This window comes from Acomys minous, assembly GCF_964271855.1.
Source record: "Acomys minous genome assembly, chromosome: 13".
NCBI classification, from domain to species: domain Eukaryota; kingdom Metazoa; phylum Chordata; class Mammalia; order Rodentia; family Muridae; genus Acomys; species Acomys minous.
In genome coordinates this window covers 102,979,550-103,006,670 of record NC_140495.1, presented here as the reverse complement: position 1 = coordinate 103,006,670, position 27,121 = coordinate 102,979,550, and the positions used below count along the sequence as shown (strand labels likewise).

At 49.0% G+C, this 27,121-nt stretch overlaps 3 protein-coding genes across 11 annotated transcripts in view; 1 reads left to right on the top strand and 2 right to left on the bottom strand.

The window, feature by feature from the left end:
* LSS (lanosterol synthase) overlaps positions 1–7,500 on the bottom strand; it is an 88,645-nt gene extending 81,145 nt beyond the window's left edge. The window contains exon 1 of the mRNA XM_084752438.1: positions 7,482–7,500. Coding sequence (XP_084608564.1) covers positions 7,482–7,498 — 17 coding nt within the window. The 5' untranslated portion in view covers positions 7,499–7,500. The remainder of the gene's footprint in view (positions 1–7,481) is intronic.
* YBEY (ybeY metalloendoribonuclease) lies at positions 24–15,444 on the top strand. 2 transcript variants are annotated; one of them, XR_014773570.1, is made up of 6 exons: positions 24–102; positions 513–742; positions 2,097–2,225; positions 4,619–4,687; positions 5,662–5,853; positions 14,939–15,444. XR_014773570.1 is itself a non-coding variant. In XM_084752450.1 (5 exons), the coding sequence occupies exons 2-5, from the start codon at positions 533–535 to the stop codon at positions 5,746–5,748; spliced, it is 495 nt and encodes a 164-aa protein (XP_084608576.1). In that variant the 5' UTR covers positions 24–102; positions 513–532; the 3' UTR covers positions 5,749–6,328. The 2 variants fall into 2 exon arrangements, 1 of the variants encoding a protein (XP_084608576.1); XM_084752450.1 differs by lacking the exon at positions 14,939–15,444 and having other exon boundaries at positions 5,662–6,328.
* Positions 7,946–27,097, bottom strand: LOC311580765 (uncharacterized protein C21orf58). 8 transcript variants are annotated; one of them, XM_084752442.1, is made up of 13 exons: positions 26,773–27,097; positions 24,796–24,974; positions 23,306–23,393; positions 22,318–22,444; positions 21,096–21,205; positions 20,653–20,827; positions 19,641–19,677; positions 18,575–18,648; positions 17,640–17,804; positions 14,069–14,180; positions 11,628–11,743; positions 11,010–11,289; positions 7,947–8,065 (listed from the first exon to the last, which is right to left on the bottom strand). In XM_084752442.1, exons 6-12 carry the CDS (start codon positions 20,713–20,715, stop codon positions 11,050–11,052), a joined length of 807 nt encoding a protein of 268 aa, XP_084608568.1. In that variant the 5' UTR covers positions 20,716–20,827; positions 21,096–21,205; positions 22,318–22,444; positions 23,306–23,393; positions 24,796–24,974; positions 26,773–27,097; the 3' UTR covers positions 7,947–8,065; positions 11,010–11,049. The 8 variants fall into 8 exon arrangements, with proteins under 8 accessions (XP_084608572.1, XP_084608568.1, XP_084608573.1 ...); XM_084752446.1 differs by lacking the exon at positions 26,773–27,097 and having other exon boundaries at positions 7,946–8,065; positions 11,047–11,289; positions 24,796–25,144; XM_084752447.1 differs by lacking the exon at positions 26,773–27,097 and having other exon boundaries at positions 20,653–20,736; positions 24,796–25,146.
* Positions 27,098–27,121: the final 24 nt, after the last annotated feature.

Genomic DNA, 27,121 nt, shown 5'->3' with positions numbered 1-27,121 from the left:
CTTCCGGTCCTCCGCATCCGGCTTCCGTTCTCTGTGGTGTGCTGCTATTGAGTTTCCGGCAGGGTGTCTGCCTGGAACCCGACATCCCCATTAGCAGCTCCGGTAAGTGTGCGGCTATTTCCGCTAGTGCGGCATAGAAACCTCAAGTTCGTGCGTGGATCCGCCCACCTTAGTGCCCGAGAGACGGTGGCCCCAAAGCGACCCCATCTTCCCACCCACGCTCACCCTCACGTGGTCCTAATAGCAGTCGCCCCAAACCACCTGATTATGCACACTGCCCAGTCTACCCTGTTTCATAGTTTTCTATGGTAGATGTAAATTCCCTACAATTCCCGATAAATTCCACCGAAGTTGTTTTTATTTTGCGTATGTGTGCATTCTTACATAACTTATAAATTTTTACTACTGATGGGTCTTTTCTTGAACTTTAACCACAGGTTCCTTCCAGCCTTTATTTATGTATTTAATGTATGTGTTTATTTATTTATTTATTTATTTATTTATTTTTTAAGGCCTGGGTGTTCTTCCCGAAATGAGTTTGGTGATTAAGAATCTGCAGCGGATGGTCCCCATCAGAAGAGTGCCACTTCGCAGGAAGATGGATTTAGTCAGGAGTATTTTAGGAGTGAAGAAATTTGACCTGGGCATCATCTGTGTTGACAACAAAAATATTCAACACATTAATAGGATCTACAGGAATAAAAATGTCCCAACGGATGTGCTTTCTTTCCCATTTCATGAGGTAAAAAGAATATATTCCTGCGCGCACAGCGGACCTCTCTTCCAGAATAGTTCCTGTTAGTGAGATGTGGTTATCTTTGCTTTTGCCGCTCCCCCTCCCAAAATGGACCGAAGTCTGGCCTCGTGTGACTTGCAGGCCTTTCATTCCAGAGGCAAGCACATCTTTGTGAGTTCAAGGCCAGTCTTGCTTTACCCAGTTAGTTCAAGATCAGACAGGGCCACATAGCAAGCGCCTATGTCAGCCAGGTATGGTGGTGCACACCTTTAATCCCTGGACGTGGGAAGCCGAAATAGGTAGCCTGATCTATAGAGTGACTTCCAGGATAGCTAGGACAACAGAGAAACCCTAAAAACAAAACAAACAAACAAAAAAGCCCCTATCTCAGAAATAAGCAAATAAAAAGAAGTAAAACAGCATGACCTATGACCCATGCCCCTTAAGGCATTAAATAAGTCTATCCCTAAACACAATTTCTCTGTGCGGGAACAACCCTCACTCCCTCAGTTTTATAGGGGAATTCCAAAAGGGCCTCTGCAATTTTAAGTGCACCTCAGTAATGCATGCTTGGATAGAAAAGTACAAACTGCTAAACTTTTTTTTTCTTTCTTTCTTTCTTTTTTTTTTTTTTTTTTTTTTGGTTTTTCGAGATAGGGTTTCTCTGTGTCGCCTGAATTTGATTTGTAGACCAAACTGGCCTTGAATTCACAGAGATCCTTCTGCCTTTGCCTCCCAAGTGCTGGGATTAAAGGCGTGCACTACCACGCCTGGTAGATATTTTCAACAAACACCTTGTGTTAGCTACAAGTAACTGCACTACCTAAGTATCTTCACCCATTGTTTGCTGCATAAATTGGAATAATCCTTCTGGAAAGCAAATTGGTAGTATATAGTGCTTAGAAAGTCTTAACCCTGGCTGGGAGTGGTGATGACTTACTTTGGAAGGGATAAAAGAAATACAGAGTGGGCTGGAGAGATGGCTCAGTGGTTAAGAGCGCCACCTGCTCTTCCAGAGGCCCTGAGTTCAATTCCCAGCAACCACACGGTGCCTCACAACCATCTATAATGTAATCTGGTACCTGCAGCTAAAAGTACTCATATGCAATAAAATAAATAAATCTTTAAAAAAAGAAAAAGAAATGCAGAGTAAAGAACTTGATGAGATCAAAGCATGTGAGGACCATTGTGCAATAACTGCATCCCACCCCCTCGGACTCTTTGATGGGACTTGGCTTCATCATGTGACTGGAGCATCCTGTGGGCTAGAGTCCTGTGTCCTCCGATGGACAAATGAGATGGGTCCTGGTAATCAAGCCTGCTGTTCACTAGCCTTTGAAGTTTGTGTTCCTATTTTCAGGACCTGAAAGCAGGTGAAATTCCTCAGCCATCCTCACCAGATGATTATAATTTGGGAGACATTTTCCTAGGAGTGGAGTATATCCTCCAGCAGTGTAAAGAAAGTGAGGATTTCTACGACATCCTGACGGTAAGTGGGGGACATGTGCTTGTTAACAAAACTCAAGACGTAGAGAAGGTCAAGAAGATGTCTGTGTGCACGCCAGTATCCACAGGGTACCATTGTATCACTGGGGAGAAACTAAAAGCAGAGACAGGAAGCTTCAGACTGAAAAAAATAAACCCACGGAAGAAAAAAAACTAAAATAAAATAAACCCACAGGTTCCTGGAGGGCCTTTTCAGCTTTTATCTCTAGAAATGAGGAAAACGTGTTTCCCTAACTCAAATTTGCTTTCTTTCTTTCTTTCTTTCTTTCTATCTTTCATTGTTGGGGTGGCTGTCTGGACTCACTCTGTAGAGCAGGCTGGCCTCGAACTCTCAGAGATCCGCCAGCCTCTGCCTCCGAATGCAGGGGTGTGCCACTGCACCTGGCTCTTGGATTGGCCTCTTATTACACTGCTCAAAATGGAACAGGAGCCTCCACAACATTTCAGATTTAGAAGGAAGGGAAGGGAAGTTATGACGTCATTCAATAGAAGCACCCACTTTGGCAGAACAGCCACAGCCTGGCAGTCTGTTTAAAAGTAACCTGAAGCAGGCTCTGTAGGTGACCCAGAGTTAAGGGCATGGCTTTGACTGTGCCTGTAATCCTGGGTAGTGCTCACTGTGCTAAAAGGAGCGGGAAGTTGTAATTCTTCCTTGTGACAGGAAGTGGCCCAGAGCCTGCAGCGGTACTGCCTGTTGACACAAAATAACAGCTCTGCTTTAAAGGAAAGAAGACGCTGGTTTATTCTGAGCCAAATATGAGTGACCACTAAGGCCAAGAAACAGATTCTTGGGGTGACATGTCATAACATGGAAGAGGTTAGGTGAACTTTCATAGTCATAGAGCAAATAAAGGCGCGAGTCAGTGCTTTTGCCAATGACTTCAGGGCTGACATCAGGTATTCAGGGTTCCAGGAGGTGGTGGCAACTCTGCAGGTTTCTTTCTGCCTGGTTGGGTTTTTTGTTCTTGTTTTTGTTTTTTGGGGTTTGTTTTGTTTTGTTTTGTTTGAGGCAGGGTTTCCCTGTGTAGCTTTGGTTGTCATGGACTCTCTTTGTAGACCAGGCTGGCCTCAGACTCACAGCAACCCACCTGCCTCTGCCTCCCGAGAGCTGAGACTAAAGGCGTGCGCCACCAACTCTGCAGGTTTCTAATGTGACTGCTAAGTGGCGCTGGCGTTAGGGCTGGTGGAGCAGAGACGTGTCAGACTAACCATGCTTTCCGAGGGGTGACATGGTAGACATGAGGACATGAGGCCAGACACCAAGGTTGGCAGTAAGTGGCTATTAAAAGGAACAAAAGATTGCTCAGGGTAACTGCAGCTTGGTTTGCACCATTGCTCTCTACAGTCCTAGTGTTCTGGTCGGCCAGCGCTAGACAGCACGCAGGCGCTTCATTAGATGTGGCCTCTTCAGACCTGCAGCTCTGCGCCCTCCTCTGTGGGGCATAGCCCAGTCCTGTGTGCAGTGGGAAGCAGGCCACGGTGATTCTCCCGATCCAGCCTCCGCCCCCAGAGCCGCCTCCAACCTCCTCGCATCCCTCCGTGAACACCGTGCCCAGTCTCCGCACAGATGCTCTCATCTTGTTTGATGCCTCTGCCCTGTTCACAAGGCTTCATTTTCCAGAGTCAAGGCTGAGCTCCTTCCTTCACTCTTAGGGTAGCAATTGTCAGCCCTGCTCGCGCCTTCCCCTTGTGTTTAGCCTCTCCTTGCTGCTTCAGCTTTTTTTTTTTTTTTTTTAAAGAGATGTAGGCTCAGGCTAGAGGGATGGCTCAGTGGTTAATAGGATGCACCGTTCTTCCAGAGAACCTGAGTTCTAGTCCCAGCACCCATTTTAGGAGCTCCAGGGGATTCAGCATCCTCTTCCAGCCTCCAAGGACATCTGTACTCATGTGCACAGACACATATGCACAATTTAAAAATAACACGTAAGTAAGTGAAAAGATGTAGACTTGCAACCCTGGCCAGGCTGGCCTTGAACTCTTCAGTTCAACCAGTACTTCGCTGTAGCCCTTCTAGATCTCTGAGACTACAACCACAAGCCACCCCTGCCTAATTCTGATTGGGTCCCCAATACTGCTCTGCCGGGGACAGTCAACCCTCTTTACCTGTGCAAACAGTGTTGCTCTACACTAATGAAGTGAACTGTGCAACCTGTTCCATCTTACGCTGGAGGGAGCTGCGGTTGGGATGTAGCTCAGTGGTGGAGCACTTGCCTACACCGGAGGGACCTGAGTGCCCCTGCCCATTGTGGCAACAGCATGCCCTGCCCCAGTGTCCTGGCATAGGACAAGTCCGTCTTACAAGGGCAGTCTGTGACCCTGAAGGGGCAGCTTCCTGGTGTATCATCCCCTGAGCTGATGTCTCTATTACTCCAACAGGTGACAGCCACCCATGGACTCTGTCATCTTCTGGGCTTCACCCACAGCTCCGAGGCTGAGTGGCAAGAGGTAGGAGTAGTTACCTGTGCAAGGGGCTGTGTGCTACCCACGGAGGTAACCCTAACCCCTGGCAAGAGGCAGCATTACGGCCTCCACCTATCCCGCCTGAAAAGGGGAAGTAGTGCTTTTAAGTATCCGGCTCCTCGTGGTGCTTACATAGCTCACTATTGAAAGGCACTTGGACAGATTAAAAGTTAAATTCTCAGCCGGACGTGGTGGCAGTGCACGCATGTAATCCCAGCACTCAGGAGCAGAGGCAGGTGGATCTCTGTGAGTTCGAGGCCAGCCTGGTCTACAAAGAGTCCAGGACAGCCAAGGCTACACAGAGAAACCGCTCTCATAAAAGAAAACAAACCCACGTTTATAAAGCCCATCACGGTGTCTAATAGGCTTAGGTTATATATGTAAGCAAACAGTCTATTGCTCAGATGAACTTTTTTTTTTTTTTTAAGATTTTCTGTTTGTGTGTGTGTATGTACCTTGGTGAGTTTATGTGCAACATGCATGTGCAGGTACCTCCAGAGGGCAGAAGAGGGCACTGATCCCCTGGAACTGGTTGTGAGCTGCCTGGTGTGGATGCTGGGAACCAACCCCGGTGGTCTGTAAGAGCCGTGAGTGCTCTTCCCTGCTGAGCCAGCTCTCCAGCACCCATGAATGAGCTTTTTCTTTTCAATTAAAAGTCGATCCCCTTCTGGCTCTGCTCCTGCCCAGCCCTTCCTATGCCCCGTCCCTCCCTGCTGCAAATTTGTGTACCCCAGCTTTCCCCTACCCTTTGAGAGCCCAGTCTCCATTGTCCGTACTCCTTGTATCCTGTCCACTGCAGCTTTTTCAGCCTCTGTCCAGGTGCTGCCTTTAGGCTTGTACAGAGGTGAGGTGAGGCGGGGCGGGGGTGTTGCTTCTGTAGGACGTGAACTCTGGGAGGGCTCTCAGGACAAGGGGCCCAGGGGTTCCTTCTTATCAGCTTGTGTGCTGCTGTGTTGCAGATGTACAGCCAGGAGAAGCTGGTGCTAGAAGAACTTAGCCGCTACACTGGCACCCGGCTCCGGCCCCTCACTGCGGGCCGCTACTGATGCATCGGTGCTCTGCAATGGATGGACAGAGTCCCGTCCCTCCACAGGGGTCTCTGCTGGTCACGCTCTCCTGGAGGACATCAGTCCACACGAATGCTTCATTCTGTGAGTGGATATTGGCGTCAGAAAGTGTGTCACACAGACGCGCGTCTGGCCCTTGCTCTGATTAGAAGGCTGCCGTGACTATTATAAGTGGAATAGGCTGTTCTAGGGAAGAAACATGGACGCCCTGTATGCTGCTTTGGGTTTTGAACTATAGAGTTTGGGTGGGCTGCTCTCTCTGCCTGAGGTGGACCAAACATGCCAGAACCCTGAAGTCAGTTCTGCCTAGGAGGACGGGTGGCTGCAGACAAGCAAGCTCGAAAAGGCAAAGTTCCCACCCCAACCCTCAGGAACTCTGGAACCTGAACCTTGCTTGCTCCGTGTGTCTGCACCTTTCTTAAGCCATTGGCTGTAGACACATAAGAAAGCCTACTGACCTACAGATCTTGTCACCTGGGACCAGAGATTCGGGGACATCTCCCAATTCCCCTATCTTTGTTGTTCTTTTTAACTCTTTAAATTATATTTTATTTATTTATTTGATGTATGTGTATACGTGTGGCTACACGTGTTCCACGGCATGCATGTGGAGGCCAGAGTACAACTCGGGGGAACATGGGTCTCTTCTTCTATTTGGATCCCAGGGTTTGAACTCAGGTTGTCAGGCTTGACAGGAAGTTCTTTAACCCTCTGAGCCATCCCACTGACATCACGTTGGCCACAGTGGCCACTGGGGCTCCCCCTATTGGCTGTTAGAGGCATGATAATTCTATGCACGTCCTGGAACATGGGAATCTGGGCCACCTGAAGCCCAGGTCTCCTGGGCATGCTGCATGCCTATGCAAGTCTGGGCCATTGTCTTCCCAACAGGTAGTCAGGGACCTCAGCCCTAGATGGGGTTCCTGACCCTTCTGCTGGGTGTACCCCATATAGACTTATGCCAGCCTGTTCCCTCCTTCGCAGTCACCTAAAGATTTATTTAGTATTATGTATACAGTGCTCGGCCTGCATGTATGCCTGCTCCCCAGAGGAGGGCACCAGTTCTCATTATAGATGGTTATGAGCCGCTATGTGGTTGCTGGGAGTTGAACTCAGGACCTTTGGAAGAGCAGCCAGTGCTCTTACCCTATGAGCCATCTCTCCAGCCCCCCTTCACAGTCATATAACTGGTTCATCATCTTTGACCATCTTTGGGAAATGATGGCTTCTGTGTTGCTCATTTTTCTATTTTCCTTTTTCTCAGTTTGGTATTTCTGATTTGGTGGTTTTTGGTTTTGCTTTTGGTTTGGTTTGGTGTTTCAGTGCTGACGATGGGCTGCAGGGCCTTGTCAAGCTTGGCAAGTGCCCCACCACATTCCCAGCCCACTGCTGTACTTCCCCAAAGCTGCAGTTTGGCCAGCAGCTGTAGCTGAGCCCAGCCACACTGTCGTGGCTCCAAGCCTGTGGGGCAGGTTCTGTCCTTCTGTTCCAGGGGCACAGTGACCTTAGTTCCTGTTTATTCCGGCTTCAATCGCCCACTTGTGTGAAGGACCTAGGATCTTGATGAGCGTTACGTGACTGCTGTGGACTAGACTGGCTGCTGACGTGATGGTTCCAGCCCATGTTCAGACCTGGCTGCTCACATCTCTGGACCACCGTTAAAATCTCTGGGGGGTGCTGTACATTTTTTTCAGGGTACGGGTGTGCACAATGTGCCCTCAGTCCTCATCACCACTGCTAAGGGGCATGGCCAGGCAGAGCTGCTTCCCCCAGTCACTAGGGAGCCCTAAAGTCACTACAGGGCCTGCTCAGATTCTTCAGTCTCCCATACATGGGCCTGGGAGGGGGTCCATGCGCACTCCCCCACTGCTCCCATAAAGCCGTGGTGCTCATAGGGCCAGGGCACTCGCAGGTGCTAGCACACTTCCTCCTTGTTAGCCCAGCAGCACCGACCATTGAAGACAAACAACGTCTGTCAATTTTTTTCCTCTATCTAATTAATAGTTGTATGAGAAAAAAAATTATGTTAGAAATCATGAAAAAGGGAAATTGTGTGAGGTCTTTAATTGGTGCTTTTGACAAGAACAGATTCTCTGGAGTCACACCCCAGGGTGCACTGAAAGATGCTTCTGTGGGGCACGAATGTCACCACCCTGCAGCTCCCTTGGGAGTGTGTTGCATTGACTCGTTCATCCCCATGGACATCACATCACTGTCATCACGGTGTGGAAGCCAGGTCAGCCAGGGAAGGTCCACATGGGACTAACTGGCAGCTCGGAGTCATCTTGCCTCTGACCTGCAGGGTTCCAGGGATTTTAAAATGGGGACCAGCTTTTTGGTGAGAAACTTAGCAAAAGAAAAAATGAAAGTTTACTACAGTACTTGAAAATAACGTCTATAAAGGCAGGTAGAATATAGCACTCCGGTGCTCCCAACTACTTGGAGGCTGAGGCAGGAGAATTACAAGTTTAGAGGCCAGCCTTCACAACTTCAGTAAGCTGCTGTTTCAAAGTGATACAAGGGCCATGGATGTTAACAGAAGAGTGCTTGGCTAGTGTGCTTGAAAGCCTGGGTTCAGTCCACTACCCCCAAAATAAGCAAAACATGGAGCCGCTGTGGTGGTGCACTCCCTGCACCGGGAAGGCAGGTGGGTCCCTGTGGTAGGCCAGCCTGGTCTACACAGCGACTTCCAGGACAACTAGCACTACATCATCGAGAGACCTTGTCTCAGAAAGCAAAAACAAACCACATTTAAAGAACAAGGACGCTAGGCATGGTACACATACCTTTAATCTCAGCACCCAGAAGCCAGAGCCAGGTGGAGCTCACTGAGTTCAAAGTCAGCCTGGCCCACATAGTACATGGCTAGCCAGGGCTACAGAGTAAGGCCCTGTCTAAACAAGCCTACAAAAAACGAGTCAGGCATGATCGTACGTGTCTAATCCTAGCAACAGGCATGCTAAAACAGGACTGTAAGTTTGTTGTCAGCTTGAGCTCAAAAACCAAGCAACAACAAAACCAAAAAGGAAATCAACTTTGCCAAAACAACGAGACACCAGAAAGTATAGGAAGCATGTGCTCATAGATAAAAAGAAGCCTGACAGGGCCCAGGTGCCAATGGGACAGAAAGAATGATCCTCCACCCTCGGGGAGCCCGGGTTCAGCCTATGGCACCTAGAAAAGTGATTGGAAAGCGCATGCGCATTCATCATGGTTATAGAGCCTCCAGGCCTCGAGTGTATGTGGACCTCACACCTGTTTTGTTTTATTTTTTAAGATTATGAGCCACCATGTGGTTGCTGGGAATTGGACTCAGGACCTTTAGAAGAACAGCTAGTGTTTTGTTATTTTTAAGATTAAAAATTTGAGCCAGGCATGGTGGCGCATGCCTTTAATCCCAGCACTCGGGAGGCAGAGGCAGGTGAATAGCTGTGAGTTCGAGGCCAGCCTGGTCTACAAAGTGAGTCCAAGATGGCCAAAGCTACACAGAGAAACCCTATCTTGAAAAAAAAAAAAAGATTAAAATTTTGGGGCTGGAGAGATGGCTCAGAGGTTAAAAGCACTGACTGCTCTTCCAGAGGTCCTGAGTTCAATTCCCAGCAACCACATGGTGGCTCACAACCATCGTAATGCAATATGATGCCTTCCTCTGACCTGCAGGTGTCCATGAAGGCAGAGTACTATATACATAATAAATAAATACATCTTTTAAAAAAGATTTAAAATTTTTATGTGGGTGGGTGCTTTGCCTGCTTGTGTGTATGTGCACATGTGTGCGTCTGGTGCCCATGGAAGCAGAAGAGGACACTGAACAGACAGGTGTGAATTGCCATGAGGCGCTGTGACCGGAAGGAGCCAGAGTTCTCCGCAAGAGGTAACAAGTGCTCTTAACTCTTAACCACCAAGCCTCCTCTCCAAGCCCTTTCTTGTTTGTCTTCAGAGACAGGGTTTCCTCTGTGCCACTCTGGCTGTCCTGGAACTCACTCTGTAGACCAGGCTGGCCTGGAACTAGAGATCTGCCAGCCTCTGCCTTCCTCGTGCTGAGACTAAAGGACTAAGGTGTGTGCCACCACGCCCAGCTCCTTAATACATTTGTAACTGCATTTCATCAGCATGGAGGCTGGGGTGTATGCACAACACAGTGCAAAAGTGGAGGACAGAGGACCATCTGTAGAAGTTGGTCCCCCGGAGCCCCACCCTATACCCCCAACCCCGTGTCCTGAGGACAAAACTCAGTTATCAGCCTTGACAGCAAGCACCTTTACCTGCTGAACTATTTTGCTGGTCCTGTATATCTTTGGTTTTTCGAGACAGGGTTTCTCTAATGTAGCCTTGGCTGTCCTGGACTCGCTTTGTAGACCAGGCTGGCCTCGAACTCACAGCGATCCGCCTGCCTCTGCCTCCTGAGTGCTGGGATTAAAGGCGTGCGCCACCACACCCAGCTCGGTCCTGTATATCTTAACTTTAATCACATCTCAAATTCTTCAGCTCGCTTCCTTCACATTCAAATGAAAGTCATTCCAGGCATGACAAACAGGTCTTCCCCAGTTACGACATTTGACTTCCCCTGACTGTGTGTGTGTGTGTGTGTGTGTGTGTGTGTGTGTGTGTGTGTATTCATCACATCAAGGATATAACACAGAGTCTCACACATGTTCCACACACTGTCTACCACTGAGCTGTGTCTCCAGTCTGAATTTGACTCTTACTCCAGCCTTCCACAGGAGTGTTAAAATGTCTAGGGAGCTGTAATGATCTGGTCTGATCTTGAGCCGTTTTTTCTTGTCTTTTATAATAAAATGTTTATGTTTCGCCTGCGTGAGGCATTCATTCACCTAGCATCGCCAGGGGGCCCTGGAGAGTAACCATAGTTGGCAAGGCCATGATGCTACTGAGATACACAAATGCTCTGACACACCTGGAAAGGCAGTACTTTTTTTTTTTTCAGTGCAGCTCTTAGAGAAAACCAAGGATGTAACATGAGGGGTACCCTCGGACCTGGGACTCTGTGGGACCAGTTCTGCTGGGCTGTCGAGACTTAACACACGACTTTTCCCAGAGGGTGACATAGATCTGCATGGCCTGGCACCTGGAGCTTGGGCCTGCAACCTGTAACCTTGGTAGACTCAAATTTTTTCTGGCTCCTTCAAATCAGCCACAGTGCATTGGCCTGACTGCAGGGTGCACGTGCTCTTTGGCACTCAGTGAAGAGAGGTGACCAGGCCCGTCTTTCCACTTACCTGCTGCAAGACGCTAGCTTTCTCCCTCCAGACTTACATGCTAAGCATAGCTAGGATGGGAGGTAGATGGCTCAGTCAAGTGGCTGACAGTGGGCAAGAAGCTGGCATGTGGGAGGGCAGTAGCTGCCACCACTGGAGGCCACCCAGTATAGCCTGACGGGGCGCCAGGTGTGGAGACAGCCTGTAGCTGGGCGGTAGGAGCATAGTGGTGGTGGTGGTGAACCGGGGGTGGCTTTGGCTTTTCAGCTCGCTGGACTCCATGGTGCATCCATTGTTGATCCTGGCAGAGTGACACAGCCGGGTCAAGACTGCAACATCATTTCCCGATGCCTGGGCCCAAAGCGGTGGGAAGGGCAGCAGAATGTGGTGGGAGTACAGCCTTGGCTTAGAGTGCTCTGCACCCCAGCTGTATGACCTGTCCCTCATGCAAAAGGACTGGGGAGCATCGCCTTGACCACATACCACAAGCCAGAGAAACCCTTGTACAGGTTCTCAGCTGTGACCTGTCCCTCATGCAAAAGGACTGGGGAGTATCGCCTTGACCACATACCACAAGCCAGAGTAACCCTTGTACAGGTTCGCAGCCCCAACTGGCTAAATGTCAGCACCCAAACCTACCTGGAGGGGCGTAGCGCGTGGCCCCACGGGCCCAGGTGGCAGGGCTTTGAGCATCATGTTCTGCATGAGGATCTGGTGCATCTGTGCATTCTGCATCAGCATCATCTCCACCATGTCTGAAAGGAGAGCTGGGTTCTTACTCATGTGTCGGCACCTGACGACAGGCTGTACCCTGAAACTAACTGCTCCTCACAGCATGGGCAGCGTTCTGGCAAATGGACGAACATCAGTTTTCCCCACAGCAACTAGGATCTAGAAACAGAGTGCTGGGCCTCTCTGCCTCCCTAAAGGAGCATCCCCCCAGGGCCACCTTCTCAATCAAACAGCCAAGCCCTGAATATCAGGGTGGGGCTCGAACAGAAGCACCAAGAACTGGATGGCCCAGGCCAGGCCACAGGGCAAGGTAGGAAGCCGGACCTTCCTTGCAACTCCCTTGCAAGGCAAAGGCAAAGGCAAGAGGCTAAGTGACAGGCCTACTCCAGAACAAAGACTCCAGGAGCTCCAGGGGAGGCTCCACCCAGCACAGGAGTGGCGAGTGCTCCCAAAGGGAGGCTCCTCCTGAGTCAAGCTGTTTGGGCTCCCTTGTCAGGGTCTAGTAGGAGAAGACCAGACAGCTACTGAGAGTAATGCCATCACCCACACCCTGCGATGCCATCCAGTCTGCCACTGGCTACAGTCTGCCTTAGGCACATTGTACTAATCAAACTAAGACAGTCACAGAAAGACGAAAATTACAAGACCCCAGCTACAGGTTCAAACAAAAAGCAAAACTGTGGCTACAGGGACTGTGGAGGAGAATGTCAAGATATGCAGTATTTAAAAGCTGTAAGATAATTATTAAAAATACTTTGGGTAGTACAGCAATATCATTTAATTCACACAACTGAAATATACATCTAACCAATGGTTTGGACGGCTTATATTTTGTTTGTTTGTTTGCTTGCTTGCTTGCTTGCTTGCTTTGAGACAGGACCTCCACGTCACCCTGAATATTCTGGAACTCCTAGAAATCTGCCTGGCTCTGCCTCCCCTGAGGGGATCATTTAGCATAGGTGTTTGATTGGTTTTGATGTTTTTCTTTTTTTTTTTCTTTTTCCTTGAGACAAGACCTCATGTAGCCCAGGTTAACCTCAAAGTCACTATGTAGCCAAGGATGACCCTGAACTTCTAATTCTTTTGCTTCTGGATCCCAAGTACTGGGGTTGCAGGTGTGTCGCCATGCCTGGTTATACAGTGCTGAGGAGAAAGTCGTGGCTCACACTAGGCTTTTGAATTCTTTTCTAGAATTCAACCATTTACCTTTGGATTTGACTACTGGAGGAATTACAGTCTTTTGGAAGAGGTTTTTGGCTTCCTTTTTCCTATTCTATTTCCGGAGAGTAACGAACAGCAGTATTTGGGGTTATTGTTGAGTCTGGTATCACCAGGACTACCTAGTGTATCCTTTAGCCTCCACTAGTGCATTGTGGTGTATACATATCCCTGGTCCCATAGCTAAATAAATATAGTTAAAAATAAAATAGGGGGCCAGGTGTGGTGATGAACACATTTGATCCCAGCATTGGGCAGAAGCAGGCGGGATCCCTGTAAGTTCAAGGTTAGCCTGGTCTACAAAGTGAGTTCCAGGACAGATGATTGTGAGCCACCATGTGGTTGTGGTTGATGGGAATTGAACTCAGGATCTCTAGAAAATCTGGCAGTGCTCTTACCCTCTGATGGATCATCTCTCTAGCCTGAAAAAGCCATTTCTTTCTTTCTTTCTTCACCCCTCCCCATCTGAGACAGGGTTTCTCTGCATAGCCTTGCCTGTCCTGGACTCACTTTGTAGATCAGGCTGGCCATGAACTCAGTGGTCTGCCTGCCTCTGCCTCCTGAGTGCTAGGATTAAAGGCATCCACCATCACGCACAGCCTGAAAAGCCATTTCCTATCTGCTCCTGCAGCCCCCAGTCTCTGCAAAGGGCATCTAATTCTCTGTTACAAACTCAAACAGGCTTCACAGTAACAGAAAATAAACAACTCACAAGTCTCAGGAAGTCTTTGAAACTTGGCAGATATACAAAGTGCCCTTCCACAAAGTTCTAAGCAGTACAGAGTTTAAGTTCTTCCTGGAAGAAACTCTGACCTGTTGATTTGCAGAGAGCTCTGGGGTTCCAGCATCATGAGTCATTAACCTTCCTAAGGTAGACTTAAGGTCATCTGGCTGCCTTTTAGCTGTCCTTGCTTCTGTAAGTAACCCCAATAAATTCATTAGTTCACCAAGTTGGGCTTTGGTGGTGTTGGTACTTTTGTCTGTTAGTGGTTCTCTCCCTGGGATGAATAGATATTTATGTTGCATCTCACTGGGAAAAGTGTTGTACAGCACCTACTTACAAAAACATTTCCTCTCACAGTATTAAGTTCACAAGCCTAAAGCAATATCAATATAGAACACATACGCACCTTCCTTAATACTTCCCGATCTGTGAGAGGGAAAGGCCTGAGGAGGAGGAATCTGTGCGATCAGGGGCTGCTGTGGCAGCTGCTGAATTATGGTGGCAGGAGGCTGGGGCACCTAAGAAAGGCCAGTTGGTTAGCTAGCCGAATTCACGGTCTTCACGAGAACGCCCCATCCTTCCGCCTGCACACTTAGCCGACTAGTCATATACCCATCCGGCCCGTCATTTATCTACCTACCCACCTACCCATCCCTCTGAGCCATCTCCCAGGCCCTCAAGAGAAGTTTAAATGCTTAATTAACACCGTAAGTTAAAATAGACAGTCGGCCAGCTGGTTATCATTAGGACATGGGTGGGTTTGGTCTTTGAGACAAGGTCTCCCTGTGCAGCTCACTGTAGACCAGACTGGCCTTGAGCTGGTGGCAGTGCTTGTGTCTCTGGCTCCAGCGTACAGGATCTAAGTACACACCTCTGCATTCAGCAAGCACATGATATTTTTTTAATGTTTCTCATATTTCCTGCCTTCGGGGAGGTGGTTAATGCCTGGTTAATTTTTTCTTTAATAGAGTTAACATTTTATGTGTCCAGTCTTTTAACAGTGGAATTTCATGGTGTGGGAGTCTAAGGGTAGACACGTGCTTGATGAAAGTCAGGTGTGCACAGTTCTTTTCCAGAGTTTGTCTCCTGTAGTGCTATTACCAACTTCGCTAACTGCCAGATATGGCATATGTGGCCCTTGTTGTGCGTAAATGGCCTCTGGTTTCTCTTCGGGATGAAAATAAATGTGTAGCAATTTCAAGCAAACACCAGAAAGACTTGATTTCCATTGTCTTTACAAGTCTAGAATGAGCTTGTCCCTTTTTTCTATTCACAGACCAAACCCAGGAGCTGTCTCTACAGAGAACGGGCAGTGGATTGTCTGGGCTCATGGCCACATGGGCTCAGTTGAATGTCTGCTCTGCTGTTAAAAATGAGAAGAACAGGGCACATCAGCGCCAAGCCTGCCGGGCGCGTTTGTGAAGCTGCTCACACCCCTTTGCTGTCGTGCCGAGCCCACTGAGGAGTCACCATGAGCCCCGCCCCCGCCCCGCAATAGAAGAAATTCATGGACAAGAAGTTATCATTGGGGCTGGAGAGATGGCTCAATGGTTAAGAGCACTGACTGCTCTTCCAAAGGTCCTGAGTTCAATTCCCGGCAACCACATGGTGGCTCACAACCATCTATAATGAGATCTGGTGCCCTCTGCTGGTGTACAGGTACAGAACATTGTATATATAATAAATATTTTTTAAAAAGAAGTTATCATTGAAGTTATATGGTGGCAGATGTGTATGGGGGATAATGGGGGCTTTGATCCCTTAATGAGTCTTCTGAGAGATGAGTGTGCGGAGACGGCAACTAGTGGGCAGCAGGATGACTTCTGAGTGGTGGTCATATGAGGAAACAGCAACATCATGTTAGAAGCCTTGGGAAGAGTCTAAACAGTGTCCATTGAGTAGAGGCGCCCGCATCCCTCCCCAAAGAGCCTGTTTGATTGTGACACACAATTGGGTCATGTGCATTTTCATATGAAACTTTTTGCTAAATAAACTTTTGTGATATATATATATATTTTTTTTCTTTAATAGAGTTAACATTTTATGTGTCCAGTCTTTTAACAGTGGAATTTCATGGTGTGGGAGTCTATATATATATATATAGTCTATATATATATATATATATATATATATATATATATATATATAGAGAGAGAGAGAGAGAGAGAGAGAGAGAGAGAGAACAGCTACAGACAGATGTCAACTTGTATCCTTATTAGTAACCATGTCATGAAAATAAAAATGTGCATCTTCCTCTATTTTTTGGCAAACATTTGAGAACATGAAACCGGCCAGGTAGTGTAGTGCATGATTTTAATCCTAGTGCTTGGGAGGCAAGGGCAGGAGGCTCTCCGAGAGTTTGAGGTCAGCATGGTCTATATAGTGAGTTCCAGGCCAGCCAAGGGTACATGGTGAGACTGACCTTGTCTTAAAAATAAATAAAATGGGGTCTGGGGAGCTAGGGCAGTGGCTAAGAGCACTAGCTACTCTTCCAGTGTAGCCAGTGGACCCTGGCTCAATTCCCAGCACCCACATGGCAGCTCACAACTGTCTGCAACTCCAGTTCCAGGTGATCTGACACCCTCACACAGACACATGTGCAGGTCAAACACCAATGCACATTGAAGAATAATAATACAAATTTTATAACCCAAAAACAATTGTCCTGACAACAGGCAGAAAGTGCAAACGTGGTGCAGATAGCTCGCCAGCAAAGGGAGTTCTAGGGGACCCATCCCCTCAGCTACGCTCTGCTGCCAGTTCTCCCTGCCCAAAGGACAGACGTCCTCCTGGTCACCAACATGTCCAGATCTTTTTCCTCCTGTGCCTATTCTCAACTTCCTGCATTCCCTCACACCGAGTCCCAAACAAATGCCTCAGCTGGGCCTCCTGCCTCCTCTGCTTAAGAACATTCTTTTCAAACCAGTGACACGGCTTAGCAGATAGTGGTATTTGCCAAGAGGCTTGGCAACCTAACTTTGATCCCCAGAACGTGTCTAACAGTGGAAGGACAGAACCTAGAACCTACTCTACAGTGTTGCTCTCTGACATCTACATATGCACTGTGGTGCATGTGGCCTGCATACACATCACATGCGCAGGCACACACTACCAGGACATACTATCATACTATATATATATTCCATATATATATGTGTGTGTGTGTGTGTGTGTGTGTGTGTGTGTGTGTGTGTGTGTGTGTGTATATATATATATATATATATATATATATATATATATTGTTGTTGTTCAAGAATGGAATACTCTGCTGTTTGTAACCTAACTCTAGATCAGGGTTTTTGTGTGTGAGAGTGCAGGCACATGTGTTCCTCTGTGTGGTGTGTGTGTGTGTGTGTGTGTGTGTGTGTCTGTCTGTCTGTCTGTCTGTCTGTCTGTCTGTCTTAATACTTGCTCTTTTGCTCCATAGACCAGGCTGGCCTCTAACTCAGAGATCTGCCTGCCTCTGCTTCCTGAGTGCTGGGGTTAAAGGTGTGTGCCACCAACCAGCCCTAAGTCAGGTCTCAATCATCCCTAGTCACTGTGAAGTATTAAAGGGCGATGCTCCTCTGAATTCAGGGCCCACTGGTGCTAAACTCCCCCAGCTCTTCCTGTGCAGCTGTTATGTTGGTCTAGTAAGAGGGGAGTGTGTCCTGAGAGGTGGCCATTCCCAAGCCAGGCCTCCATATATTTCCCCGGAGGACCCATGGTGCCATGGATAACAAAAGAAGCTGTTACTGGCTCTTAGCAGACTGAACCTCTCCAGAACACTGGCATCTTGCTGGGGCCTCCCAGAAAAGAAGTGAGAGGCCTTGGCTTTCCTCCTTGCTTCCAAGGTAGGAGAGAAGAGAGAGAAAGGCCTCTGGCCTCCCTGGCTGGATGGCATGCTGGCAACGCAGTGCCCTTCGGCATTGCTATGGCGTCTCAGTTCTGACCCTCCCACCCCACCAGAAGTTGCTGTTTCCCAAGTGTCCTCCTACCTGGTGCTGGATGATCCTTGGTGGCTCTGGGGGTCTGGGCAAAGGTGGGGAGGCCGCAGGAAAGACATCCACGGGAGGCACCTCTGGGTTCAGGGCTGGCACCATGGCTCTTCCGTGTGTCCTCCAGGCATGGGCTGGGGAGTGCTCATCCATCAGCTGCTGTTCCTGTAAAGTTGACAGCCCGTGAATCTCACTGAGTGAACAGGCTCTCACTAGCATGGTTTTCCCAGCCAGGGAATATGGTACCCAAATGTTCGGTGTGGAGTCCCTGGAACTAGGGCTCTCTTTGTCCCTCTTCCCAGTGTGACCATGTTAAATAAACATCTTTTTTCCCCTGTTTTCTACTGTTGATTTGACTTATCATTGGCTTATTGCGAATGGGTGGCCAGATGTGACTTGGGATATATGTTAAAACCCAAAGTAATGCTCTTTGGTAATCACTCGGAAATTCTCTTAATGCATATTGGATACTTGTTGAGTTTTCTAGCTGTTGTTATGGTTTCCCAAGCGACAATCATTCAGCATCTGCCTCACTGTGGAAAGCTCCCCACCAGACAAAGAGCAAACCTCTTGTCCCAGGACAGTGTGAGGATAGCACCCACATAGATGCTTCTAGGCAGGGCCACTGCTTGCTGCTGCCCAGGAAGCTCTGCTTCCTGTGCGAACGGACCTTGACTCCTCACCTGCTCTGTGGGCAGTGACCTAAGCAGAGTCTAAGCTCACATACTGCCTATACCTGAAGTTTTGACCTTGTCTGATTTCCTAGGGCAAGTGACAGGATGGGAAAAATTAAAGTGTCCTGGATACACTAAGTTTAGTTACCTATTCCCAATTTGCAAACATTAGCTAATTGGCCCCAGGAGTATAGGCGAGCATTTGTTGGCATGTGCTGGCCTGTGTATTAGGCCCAGCTTTGGCAGAAGGTGCAGACCTACCCAGAGCCTCTGTAGAAGGTCCTTCCTTCTCCTCAAAGCACTCTGCAGGGCACTGTCTGGCTTTTCCTGCTGTCCTGGATGGAGAAGGCAAACACATGACTGAGGAATATAGCCTGGCTGGTGCACCCTGGAGGTACAGCATAGCCTGCAGCCCACTGGACTCCGGAGTTCAGGTCTCATAAACATGCATCCCAAACAAGGCGTGGCCAGGGCTGGGGCAGGGAGAGTGGGGACTATGGTGGAGAAGGGACGAGCCAGCCCAGTGGATTTCGTGGTCCTGTGTGGCATTGGAAGTCAGCAGGACAGGTGTGTCTTGGTGCTGCAGCACTCCTGTACAGCAGGATGCCTCCACAGGCTCAGTCACACCTCCATAGTCCTGGCCCCAAGCTGTCTGAGAAAGACAGGCATGTTCACCAACTGGGGCAGGGGGAGAGGATCTTACTCCAGAGAGGGCTCTGGAAGGGGTCTGCTTGCCCTAGCACCCTATGGAAGCTGGGATTTTGATGCTGCCTGGGCAGGTTTCTCCAGAAGCTTTACCTGGGACACCCTCTGGCACATTAGCAGCCATTGGGTTGCGTGTAAGTCCCCTGGATCATGTGGCCCGATGTGCCATTTCCCACCCAGATGTGAGGCACCCAGGTTTGGCCAGCTGCTCTCAGGGTTCCCAGAGTTACCCACAGCCATGGGTGCTCTGTGGTCGAAAGAGCGAGCTGTGCTCCTCCGGCCTCAGATCCTCACTCAGATGTCCGTGAACCTAGATCCTGGTCCCAGATACTGAGAAGAGTAAGGTTGACCCCTGCCCACCCCTGGAAGCAGAACAGTGTGCGCCTGAATTAACAGGGACAATTTCTGCACTGAGTGACCTGAGGCAAGTCACCTGACCTCTCAATGCCTATATCTTCTCGTCTACAAGATGCATTCCCTCTGGGAGTCTGCTGGTTAAGGGTGCAGCATGTGAGTGTGCGAGCGTGCATGAGTGTGTGTGTGTGTGTGTGTGTGTGTGTGTGTGTGTGAATGCATGCTCTCCTTCCTCCCTGTATGTGCCCAAGCAATGTAAAGCTCTTACCTGATCTGTCCATGCTTTCTCGCTCCTGTTCCAGCATCTATGAGGAAGAAACTGTGACGGTGAGTTGGCTCCAGGCTGGTGAGTGGAGTCTACGCACTGCCCACCTGCCTATGTAGCTGATATTCCAAAGGCTCTAGGAGTGGTCAGTACCCAGAAGGACAAGAAGCACGTGTAAAGTGAGTAGGTGGGGCAAGGGTCCCCATTCTTAAGGATGATTCTGGTTAGGCCCTCAAATGTAATGCGTGCGTTCTATCTTAAACCCAAAGGGGATACCCTGAGGAGCCCCAAGGTGCTAATCTGCTAGGGCATCCTGATGCATAAAAAGGGGTACCCTGATGGGCCCCATGGGGTTTCCCTGCTGGGACCCAGAGGGCACACCCTGATGGGAACCAAGAAGGGTGATCTGATGGGTCCCAAGGGTTACCCTGAAGGTCCCTGAAAAGGATGCTCCAGGCCGACTTTTGAGTAGCAACCCTTGCAGAGACTACCCTCAGGTCTTATCCAGGGCCAGCTGGGCCCTGAACCAGGGGTTCCAGGGTTGGCAATAGGCAGGGAGTGGAAGAGGAACAGTGCAGGCCGAGCATACAGAGCAGATGCCCATGGGAACTACGCTTAGCTGTGTACAAGAGCAGGCCTGCTGCTCGTGGATCGCTCAGAACTTCACAGATGGCTGAGAGGGTGGAGCACACTGGGCATGCTCAGGTTTTCCCCTGGGTAACTTGGCCTCTATCTCCACAGTTAAGAAGTATCCCTTTAAACACCGGAGCCTGAAAGGGCAGGAGTTTTTAGTGCTGTTCCCTAGAAGTACACTTGCTGCTAGGTTCGGCCTGCCTTCCGTCTTTGGAAACTGCTAGAACCTAATTGGTTCTACACAGCATGAAGAAGCAAACAAGAAGCCATAGTTGTTCGTTATGAAGCCAGGCTCAGGAACTTCTCTTAGCCGTTTGCAGAGGCAGGAGATTTGAGAGGAGCACGGGGGGTTGACAACAGCAGCGGGTAGGCTCCGCCTTACCTGTTCCAGGAGTCGCAGTGTCAGGTGGGTCATCTGTTCTGCCACTGAGGAGTCCAGCGTCATAACAACCGTTAAAGAGGTGTCCTGCCGAGAAGTATCAGCAGGAGGCTAAAGTCTCCCTCTGCCTTGGGCTGTAGTCACATGCGGCCAAGAGTCCCCTCAGGGGTCATGGTGCCTCAAGACAAGAGAAGAGTAAATGGGAGAGTGACTGGACCCTTCCTAGACTATAGTGCCAGAGCCTGCTCTGGAGTCTGTGACAGTTGCTAGCCTGTGAGGAAGGGAGGTACTGGGTTGCCAGGACGCCTCTGAGAGTCTTTCCTGGGCTCTGTGTCCCCAGATGGGTTGCCTGTAAACACTGACCCACAGATGTTGCCAGGCAGAGAGATCAGTGGGGAGGTAAGAGGCCAGACAGACAGACTTCAGATTCCTCAGACACCACTCACCCAGGGGGACAGTGTAGAATGAGCAGACGACTCCCTATGTCCTACAGGCCACACTGGACCACTCTGTCATTTGCTGCTGCCTCCAGGGCACTCTTGTCTTTCCTTGGAACCTTCAAAGCAAAAAGGCAGTGCGGTTGGACACGGAGGAGGACCAAGGGAAAGGAGCTTCCTGAGGGTTTCAGGAAATTTTTTGTGGCAGAGACTTGGGCCAGAGAGGGGTCAAGGGCAGCCCCTAAGGGGACACCTGGGCCAGAGGGTGCACTGGCATAGGGGATACAGACAAGAAGAAAGAAAAGGAGGTTAAATGGAGGGGTTGAGGTTCTAAACCAAATGGCTGTAAGTCAGTGCCCCCTCCCTTGAGGAAGGAGATGCTGCTGAGCCACAGCAGGGTCTGACCAAGCCCTGTGACCGTGAGCGACATCTAGGACAAGGACAGCAGCCCTGGGACCCAACTAATTCTGGAAACTGCATCAGACTGGAAGACATTTCGAGGGACATGAGTAGACAAGGAAAACAAAAGCAGGCTCCCTCAGATGGTTGCTTCTTGGTCCCCCGAAGACATTGGGAGGAGAAACAGCAAGGCACAGGAATGGATATCAAAGCAGGACCAATGAAGGAAAGGGGAAAGTGTCCTCAGTTGGGACATCTGTGATGTTTTCTCTCAGTTTGACTGGCCTTGTGGCTTCTTGGGAGTTAGCGCCTTTCTTATCACGTTGTATTGAAGATATGACCTATCAACACAACCTACCCCTGCAGTGCCGGCCCTGGTTACCTGGCCCTAGAAGCAGCCAATCAGCTTCTTTGTTGCAAAATGCCCGTTCTCTTTCTGTGCTGTCCTCTTTGGTAGACTGTTGCTAGGCGCAGTAAATGTTTACAGGGAGCCATGTCCACTGTGAGAGCATCTGTGTAACTTACTGCGACAGCTTTTAATACTAAAAATACATCGAAATAAGATCCAAGCTTCTCTCAAGTTTCTGTGCAAATGACTTTCTGAGGATGTTGGCTCAGGTGACCTTGAGCACATGCTCCCCCACTGCCAGCTGTAACTGTGTCGAGATAGATAAAACTTGAGATTCAGGCATGACGCAGAACTCTGGTTGGTCTTGGGGGAGTGTGATCTTGCTATCTTTCTGGCCCCTTCATCTAACAAGCCTACTCTCTTGTTTTCACAAAACACTCTGTTATGAATCCAGGGGGGGGGGGTCAAGAGGACTCCACTCACCAAGGAGGACTATGATCTGGCCCAGGGAGGAGTACATCTTTGGGGCTTCGTTTCCGAAGCCTCTGGAAGTTCTGTTCGTGTTGTGGTCACTTAGGTGAATGGCTTTTGCTGAGACTGGCAGACAAGTCTGTGGGTAAAGTGTTACTCCTGTGAGCCAAGGGAAGGGGCTGTTACTGCGTTTCGTCTGAGAGGCGGGAGTGAGCCCCGCATACAACACCCCTGCTCCCCCACAAGCCATGTTCAACCGAAGGTGTAGGCTAGGTAAATGGAACAGAGAGCACCCAAAGCTCACCTTTCCACTGTCAAGAAGGAAAGCAGGGCATTCCGATAGTGGGGGTTATCTAAAGAAATATTAGAGGAGCCAGGCTTGGTGGCGCACGCCTTTAATCCCAGCACTCAGGAGGCAGAGGCAGGCGGCTGTGAGTTCGAGGCCAGCCTGGTCTACAAAGTGAGTCCAGGACAGCCAAGGCTACACAGAGAAACCTTGTCTCGAAAAACCAAAACCCAAACCATAACAAAAACCAAACCACAAGTATTAGAGGAAAATGCCCAGGCCTGGCCTCCTTTGTCGCCATCTTTCTTTCCAGGTCATCTCTTAGCTGCAGACATGTTGGAAGCTGGGCTGGCGAAACAGCTTCACCAGAGAGGGCTGCAGCCTGGCTGAGTTTCCCCTTTTCCTCACGGGGAAACCATCAGAGACACTGAAATAGCTTAAGAAGGGTCAGGTTGCCCTAACCCACACCTCCTCCCTTAGGAACTACATCTGCCAATAATCAAATGGCTTCGAATTCCTCTTGATAAAATGTTTTACAACACCCACAGGGCCCTCCTTCCCGGCTGAGAAAGGGGTCCTGATACAAAAGAACAGCCTGGAGGTGTGGCCTCATAGGATGTGTACAATATTAAAGGTTGCTTGTCAAGACCCCCTCAGCTGCACCAGTGTGATGCAGTTACAGACTTTGACTTAACAAAATGAAACAAGACATACCATCCTCTGTCTCCGGCACAACAGTCCTCCTAGGCATGAGCTGTTCTTTCTTGGTCAGCCAGATAGAGAACTCAATATAATCTCGTGACTTCAAAAAGCAAGCGTGGTGACCTGTCACTTTCCCTAGTGCCTTATTTCAGTACAGTTGCTCAGTATTTGCTGTTTCCCATTTGCTACTCCTATCTATTCTATTCACAGCCTCTAACTGTGTGTGTGTGTGTGTGTGTGTGTGTGTGTGTGTGTGTGTGTGTGTGTGTGTGTTAAGGGGTATGTTTACAGTGGGAGGAAGCACGCAAGCAGGGACAGCCTGTAAGTTAGAGTGGTAGGGGTGGGAGGATGTGGCGTGTTCCGTGGGCCCAAAGAGCCTGGGAGCTTGTGATATGCTTTGCAGGCATGCGGTGCTAGGGAACTCAGTACCCCATTGCTGGAGGTATGGCTGTAGGGGTGGATAAGGGAAATAATGGCTCTTCCTGATAAAAGAAACCTACTTCACAGTCTGGAAGACGGCTCAGAGGTTAAGAGCACTGCCTGCTCTTCCAAAGGTCCTGAATTCAATTCCCAGGCTCACAACTATCTATAATGAGATCTGGTGCCCTCTTCTGGTGTCCATGCAGGCAAAACACTGTGTATATATGACAAATAAATAAATCTTAAAAAAAGAAAAAAGAAAAAGAAAAAGAAAAAACAGAAAGAAACCTGCTTCACAAGTTTATGAGAAATGTTGATTTCAGGTTTTAAAAAAACCAAAACCAAAACCAAAAACTACTAGCAATCCTTCTCTTTCCCTCGTCAGAGTCTAGCCTGAGCTGAACTCAGACTGTTATTTGTGGCATTGTCAGTGGCACTGCCATTTTGGGGGGCCCACTTTGGACCTAGCAGGAACATCATGAAATTGCAGATCCAGGAGGATGAAAAGAGGATGGTCTGGGATGCTAGGTTTAAAACATTTGGTTGCTTTTCTGCAATTGCCCCCAGCTCCTTAGCCTCCAAATGGATGAGAGTGAAGACAGTGGTTGAAGATTAGATCATTTAAAACACAGACACTGGGGCTGGAGAGATGGCTCAGAAGTTAAGAGCACTGGCTGTTCTTCCAAAGGACCTGAGTTCAATTCCCAGCCACCACATGGTGGCTCACAACCATCTACAATGAGATCTGGTGCCCTCTTCAGGTGTGCAGGCACACATTCAGGCAAACACTGTATACATAATAAATAAATCTCTCTCTCTCTCTCTCTCTCTCTCTCTCTCTTTTTTTTTTTTTTTTTTTTGGTTTTTCGAGACAGGGTCTCTCTGTAGCCTTGGCTGTCCTGGACTCACTTTGTAGACCAGGCTGGCCTTGAACTCACAGTGATCCACCTGCCTCTGCCTCCCGAGTGCTGGAATTAAAGGCGTGTGCCACCACGCCCGGCGGTATAAATCTTTAAAAAACAAAAACACAGGCACTGCCAAGGAGCTCAGCTTTCCACCCGTTGATCTACAGTGCTCCATACCAGCAGAAGACAGACAGGCCATCAGCCTCCCTGGCTGATTACGCACTGAAACAAGGAACCAAGAAAGGAGAGGCAGAGAAGCAGTGAATCCTTGGTGAAGCTCCAGCAGGTCACAGCAGCTGCATCCTTGTCATAAGTCCACCGTAAATGCCCAGCTGCCCTCACACAGCACCAAAGAGCTACAAGAGATGCACAATATCCACCGTTCACATTGTTGCCCTACTGCAAGCGAAACACACATCTGATTACTCTGAGTCTTTCTGCTCATTTGTCACTTAGTGCAATTAGTTTTTTGAATTATTTGTGTGTAGCCTCAGAACTGAAATCAATAGTGAAATCTTAAGGGTTTTGTTTTGTTTTGTTTTTTTCAATACAAGGTTTCTCTGTGTAATCTTGGCTATCCTGGACTCGCTTTGTAGACCAGGCTGGCCTTGAACTCACAGCAATCTACCTGCCTCTACCTCCCGAGTACTGGGATTAAAGGTGTGTGTCACCACGCCCAGCTAAAAATTTGACAGCCCGTGGGGTGCTATATGCAGCTTTATATCTGCAGACATATTTAAATTTGTTTTGGGGGAAGATTTCCAGTAGTATGCCCTGCTCTGGTTATTTGAGAGGATAGTTACTGTGTATTCAAAAGCTCTGCCTATATATGTCATGATAAAAGAATGTCAGACAAAACAAAAACAAAGAATGACTCTTCTTGCTATTGGGGTTACTTTTTCCCCTCGCTCCACCATGCTCTGTTTCCATGCATACCAGAGGAGGGAATTGGATTCCATTACAGATAGTTATGAGCCACCATGTGGTTGCTGGGAATTAAACTCAGGACCAGTGCTCTTAACTACTGAACCATCTCTCCAGCCCAACAACTTATTTTTCTTTCTTTCTTTTCGATTTATTGTTTTATTATTTATACAGTACTCTGCCACATGTGTGCCTGCAGACCAGAAGAGGGCACCAGATCTCATTATAGATGGTTGTGAGGCACCATGTGGTTGCTGGGAATTGAACTCAGGACCTTTGGAAGAACAGACAGTGCTCTTAACCTCTGGGCCATCTCTCCAGCCCACAACTTATTTTTAAATCTTGTAAAGTGGGTTGTCATCCTACAGAGAAGACAAAAATGGCTGGCATGGAGATTTGGTATAAAATAGTTTTTATAGCCCTAAAACAATTCGTCACTGTTGAGTTCTTTAGGGAGGTACAATCTTCCAGGTGTTGCCCTTGCCCCAGATTCCCCACCCTATTGGTGCAGGTGCAAAGCTCTGACATACATCCTGCGCCTCAGTAGCCCCTCCGTTTTCGAATACATTGGCTTAGTCACAGAACATCCTGTAACTTTTTTCTTTCTTTCTTTCTTTCTTTTTTTTTTTTCCTCCGAGACAAGGTTTCTCTGTATAGCGTTGGCTGTCCTGGACTTGCTTTGTAGACCAGGCTGGCATCGAACTCACAGCGATCCGCCTGCCTCTGCCTCCCGAGTGCTGGGATTAAAGGCGTGCGCCACCACCGCCTGGCCATCCTGTAACTTTTCAACCCGAAGATAAAGTAATAGGCGCCAAGCAAGCAAGTACCAGCTGCTGGCTAGGGAATACAAAGGTCTGATCCTTCCTGATTATCTAAATGTGCCTCTTCCTGAAAATGGACCAGAGTTGATTATTTTCCTACATAAGGGAGATTGTTTCCTGGTAGAGGTGCTGGCGTGAGAGTCAGGAGCCTGAAAACACAATGACTTTGTGCACAGAAGAGTGCACACGAATATAGAATGATCCTCAGTGGCAACCCCACGCCCACTGGTGAGTGGGGACACCGGTCCACATTTTAGGTGTCATGCAATGAATGAGTAACTCATGACGGAAAAACGACTTTTGCAAATTCTGCGCACGGGAGACGCGGACGGCCGCCCGGGTGTGACTCCTCCTCCTGTCGGGAGAGGGCACTAGGCAGCGCGGCCGCCGGAGAACGGTTTGCACGAACCTTCCCGCCGCACCAGTCGACGAACAACCGCGAGCCCCGGGAACGATGCACCCCGCTTATTGGTGTTGCTGAAGAGCGGTGGATGCGCCAACGCACCAATTGGAGGCCAGAGAGATGGCTCCCCGCCCTTGCAGCGCCGCTGGAGCGCGCGTGCGCGAGCCCACCCGGGGCTCGGGATTGGCGGGGCAGCGGGGCGGAGCTGACAGTTGTGTGAGTGCGGGGGGTGGGGAGACGGGTGGGTGAAGGGAGGGAGTGTAAATAGAGCGAAGGCCGTTTCGCGGCTGTCCTGCCACCTCCGTGCGGTCCTCGAGGAGCCCCAGAAAGAGATGGAAGAAGACGAGCAGGAGCA

Excerpts from the sequence above, each read along its gene's own strand:
- YBEY (XM_084752450.1), top strand. The coding sequence starts at position 533 with ATGAGTTTGGTGATTAAGAATCTGCAGCGGATGGTCCCCATCAGAAGA. Across the intron at positions 2,226-4,618 it reads ATTTCTACGACATCCTGACG|GTGACAGCCACCCATGGACT; the intron begins GTAAGTGGGGGA and ends TTACTCCAACAG. Across the intron at positions 4,688-5,661 it reads CCGAGGCTGAGTGGCAAGAG|ATGTACAGCCAGGAGAAGCT; the intron begins GTAGGAGTAGTT and ends GCTGTGTTGCAG.
- LOC311580765 (XM_084752442.1), bottom strand. The coding sequence starts at position 20,715 with ATGACGCTGGACTCCTCAGTGGCAGAACAGATGACCCACCTGACACTG. Across the intron at positions 18,649-19,640 it reads AGAAAGCATGGACAGATCAG|GACAGCAGGAAAAGCCAGAC; the intron begins GTAAGAGCTTTA and ends TTCTCCATCCAG. Across the intron at positions 11,290-11,627 it reads CACGCGCTACGCCCCTCCAG|GATCAACAATGGATGCACCA; the intron begins GTAGGTTTGGGT and ends TCACTCTGCCAG.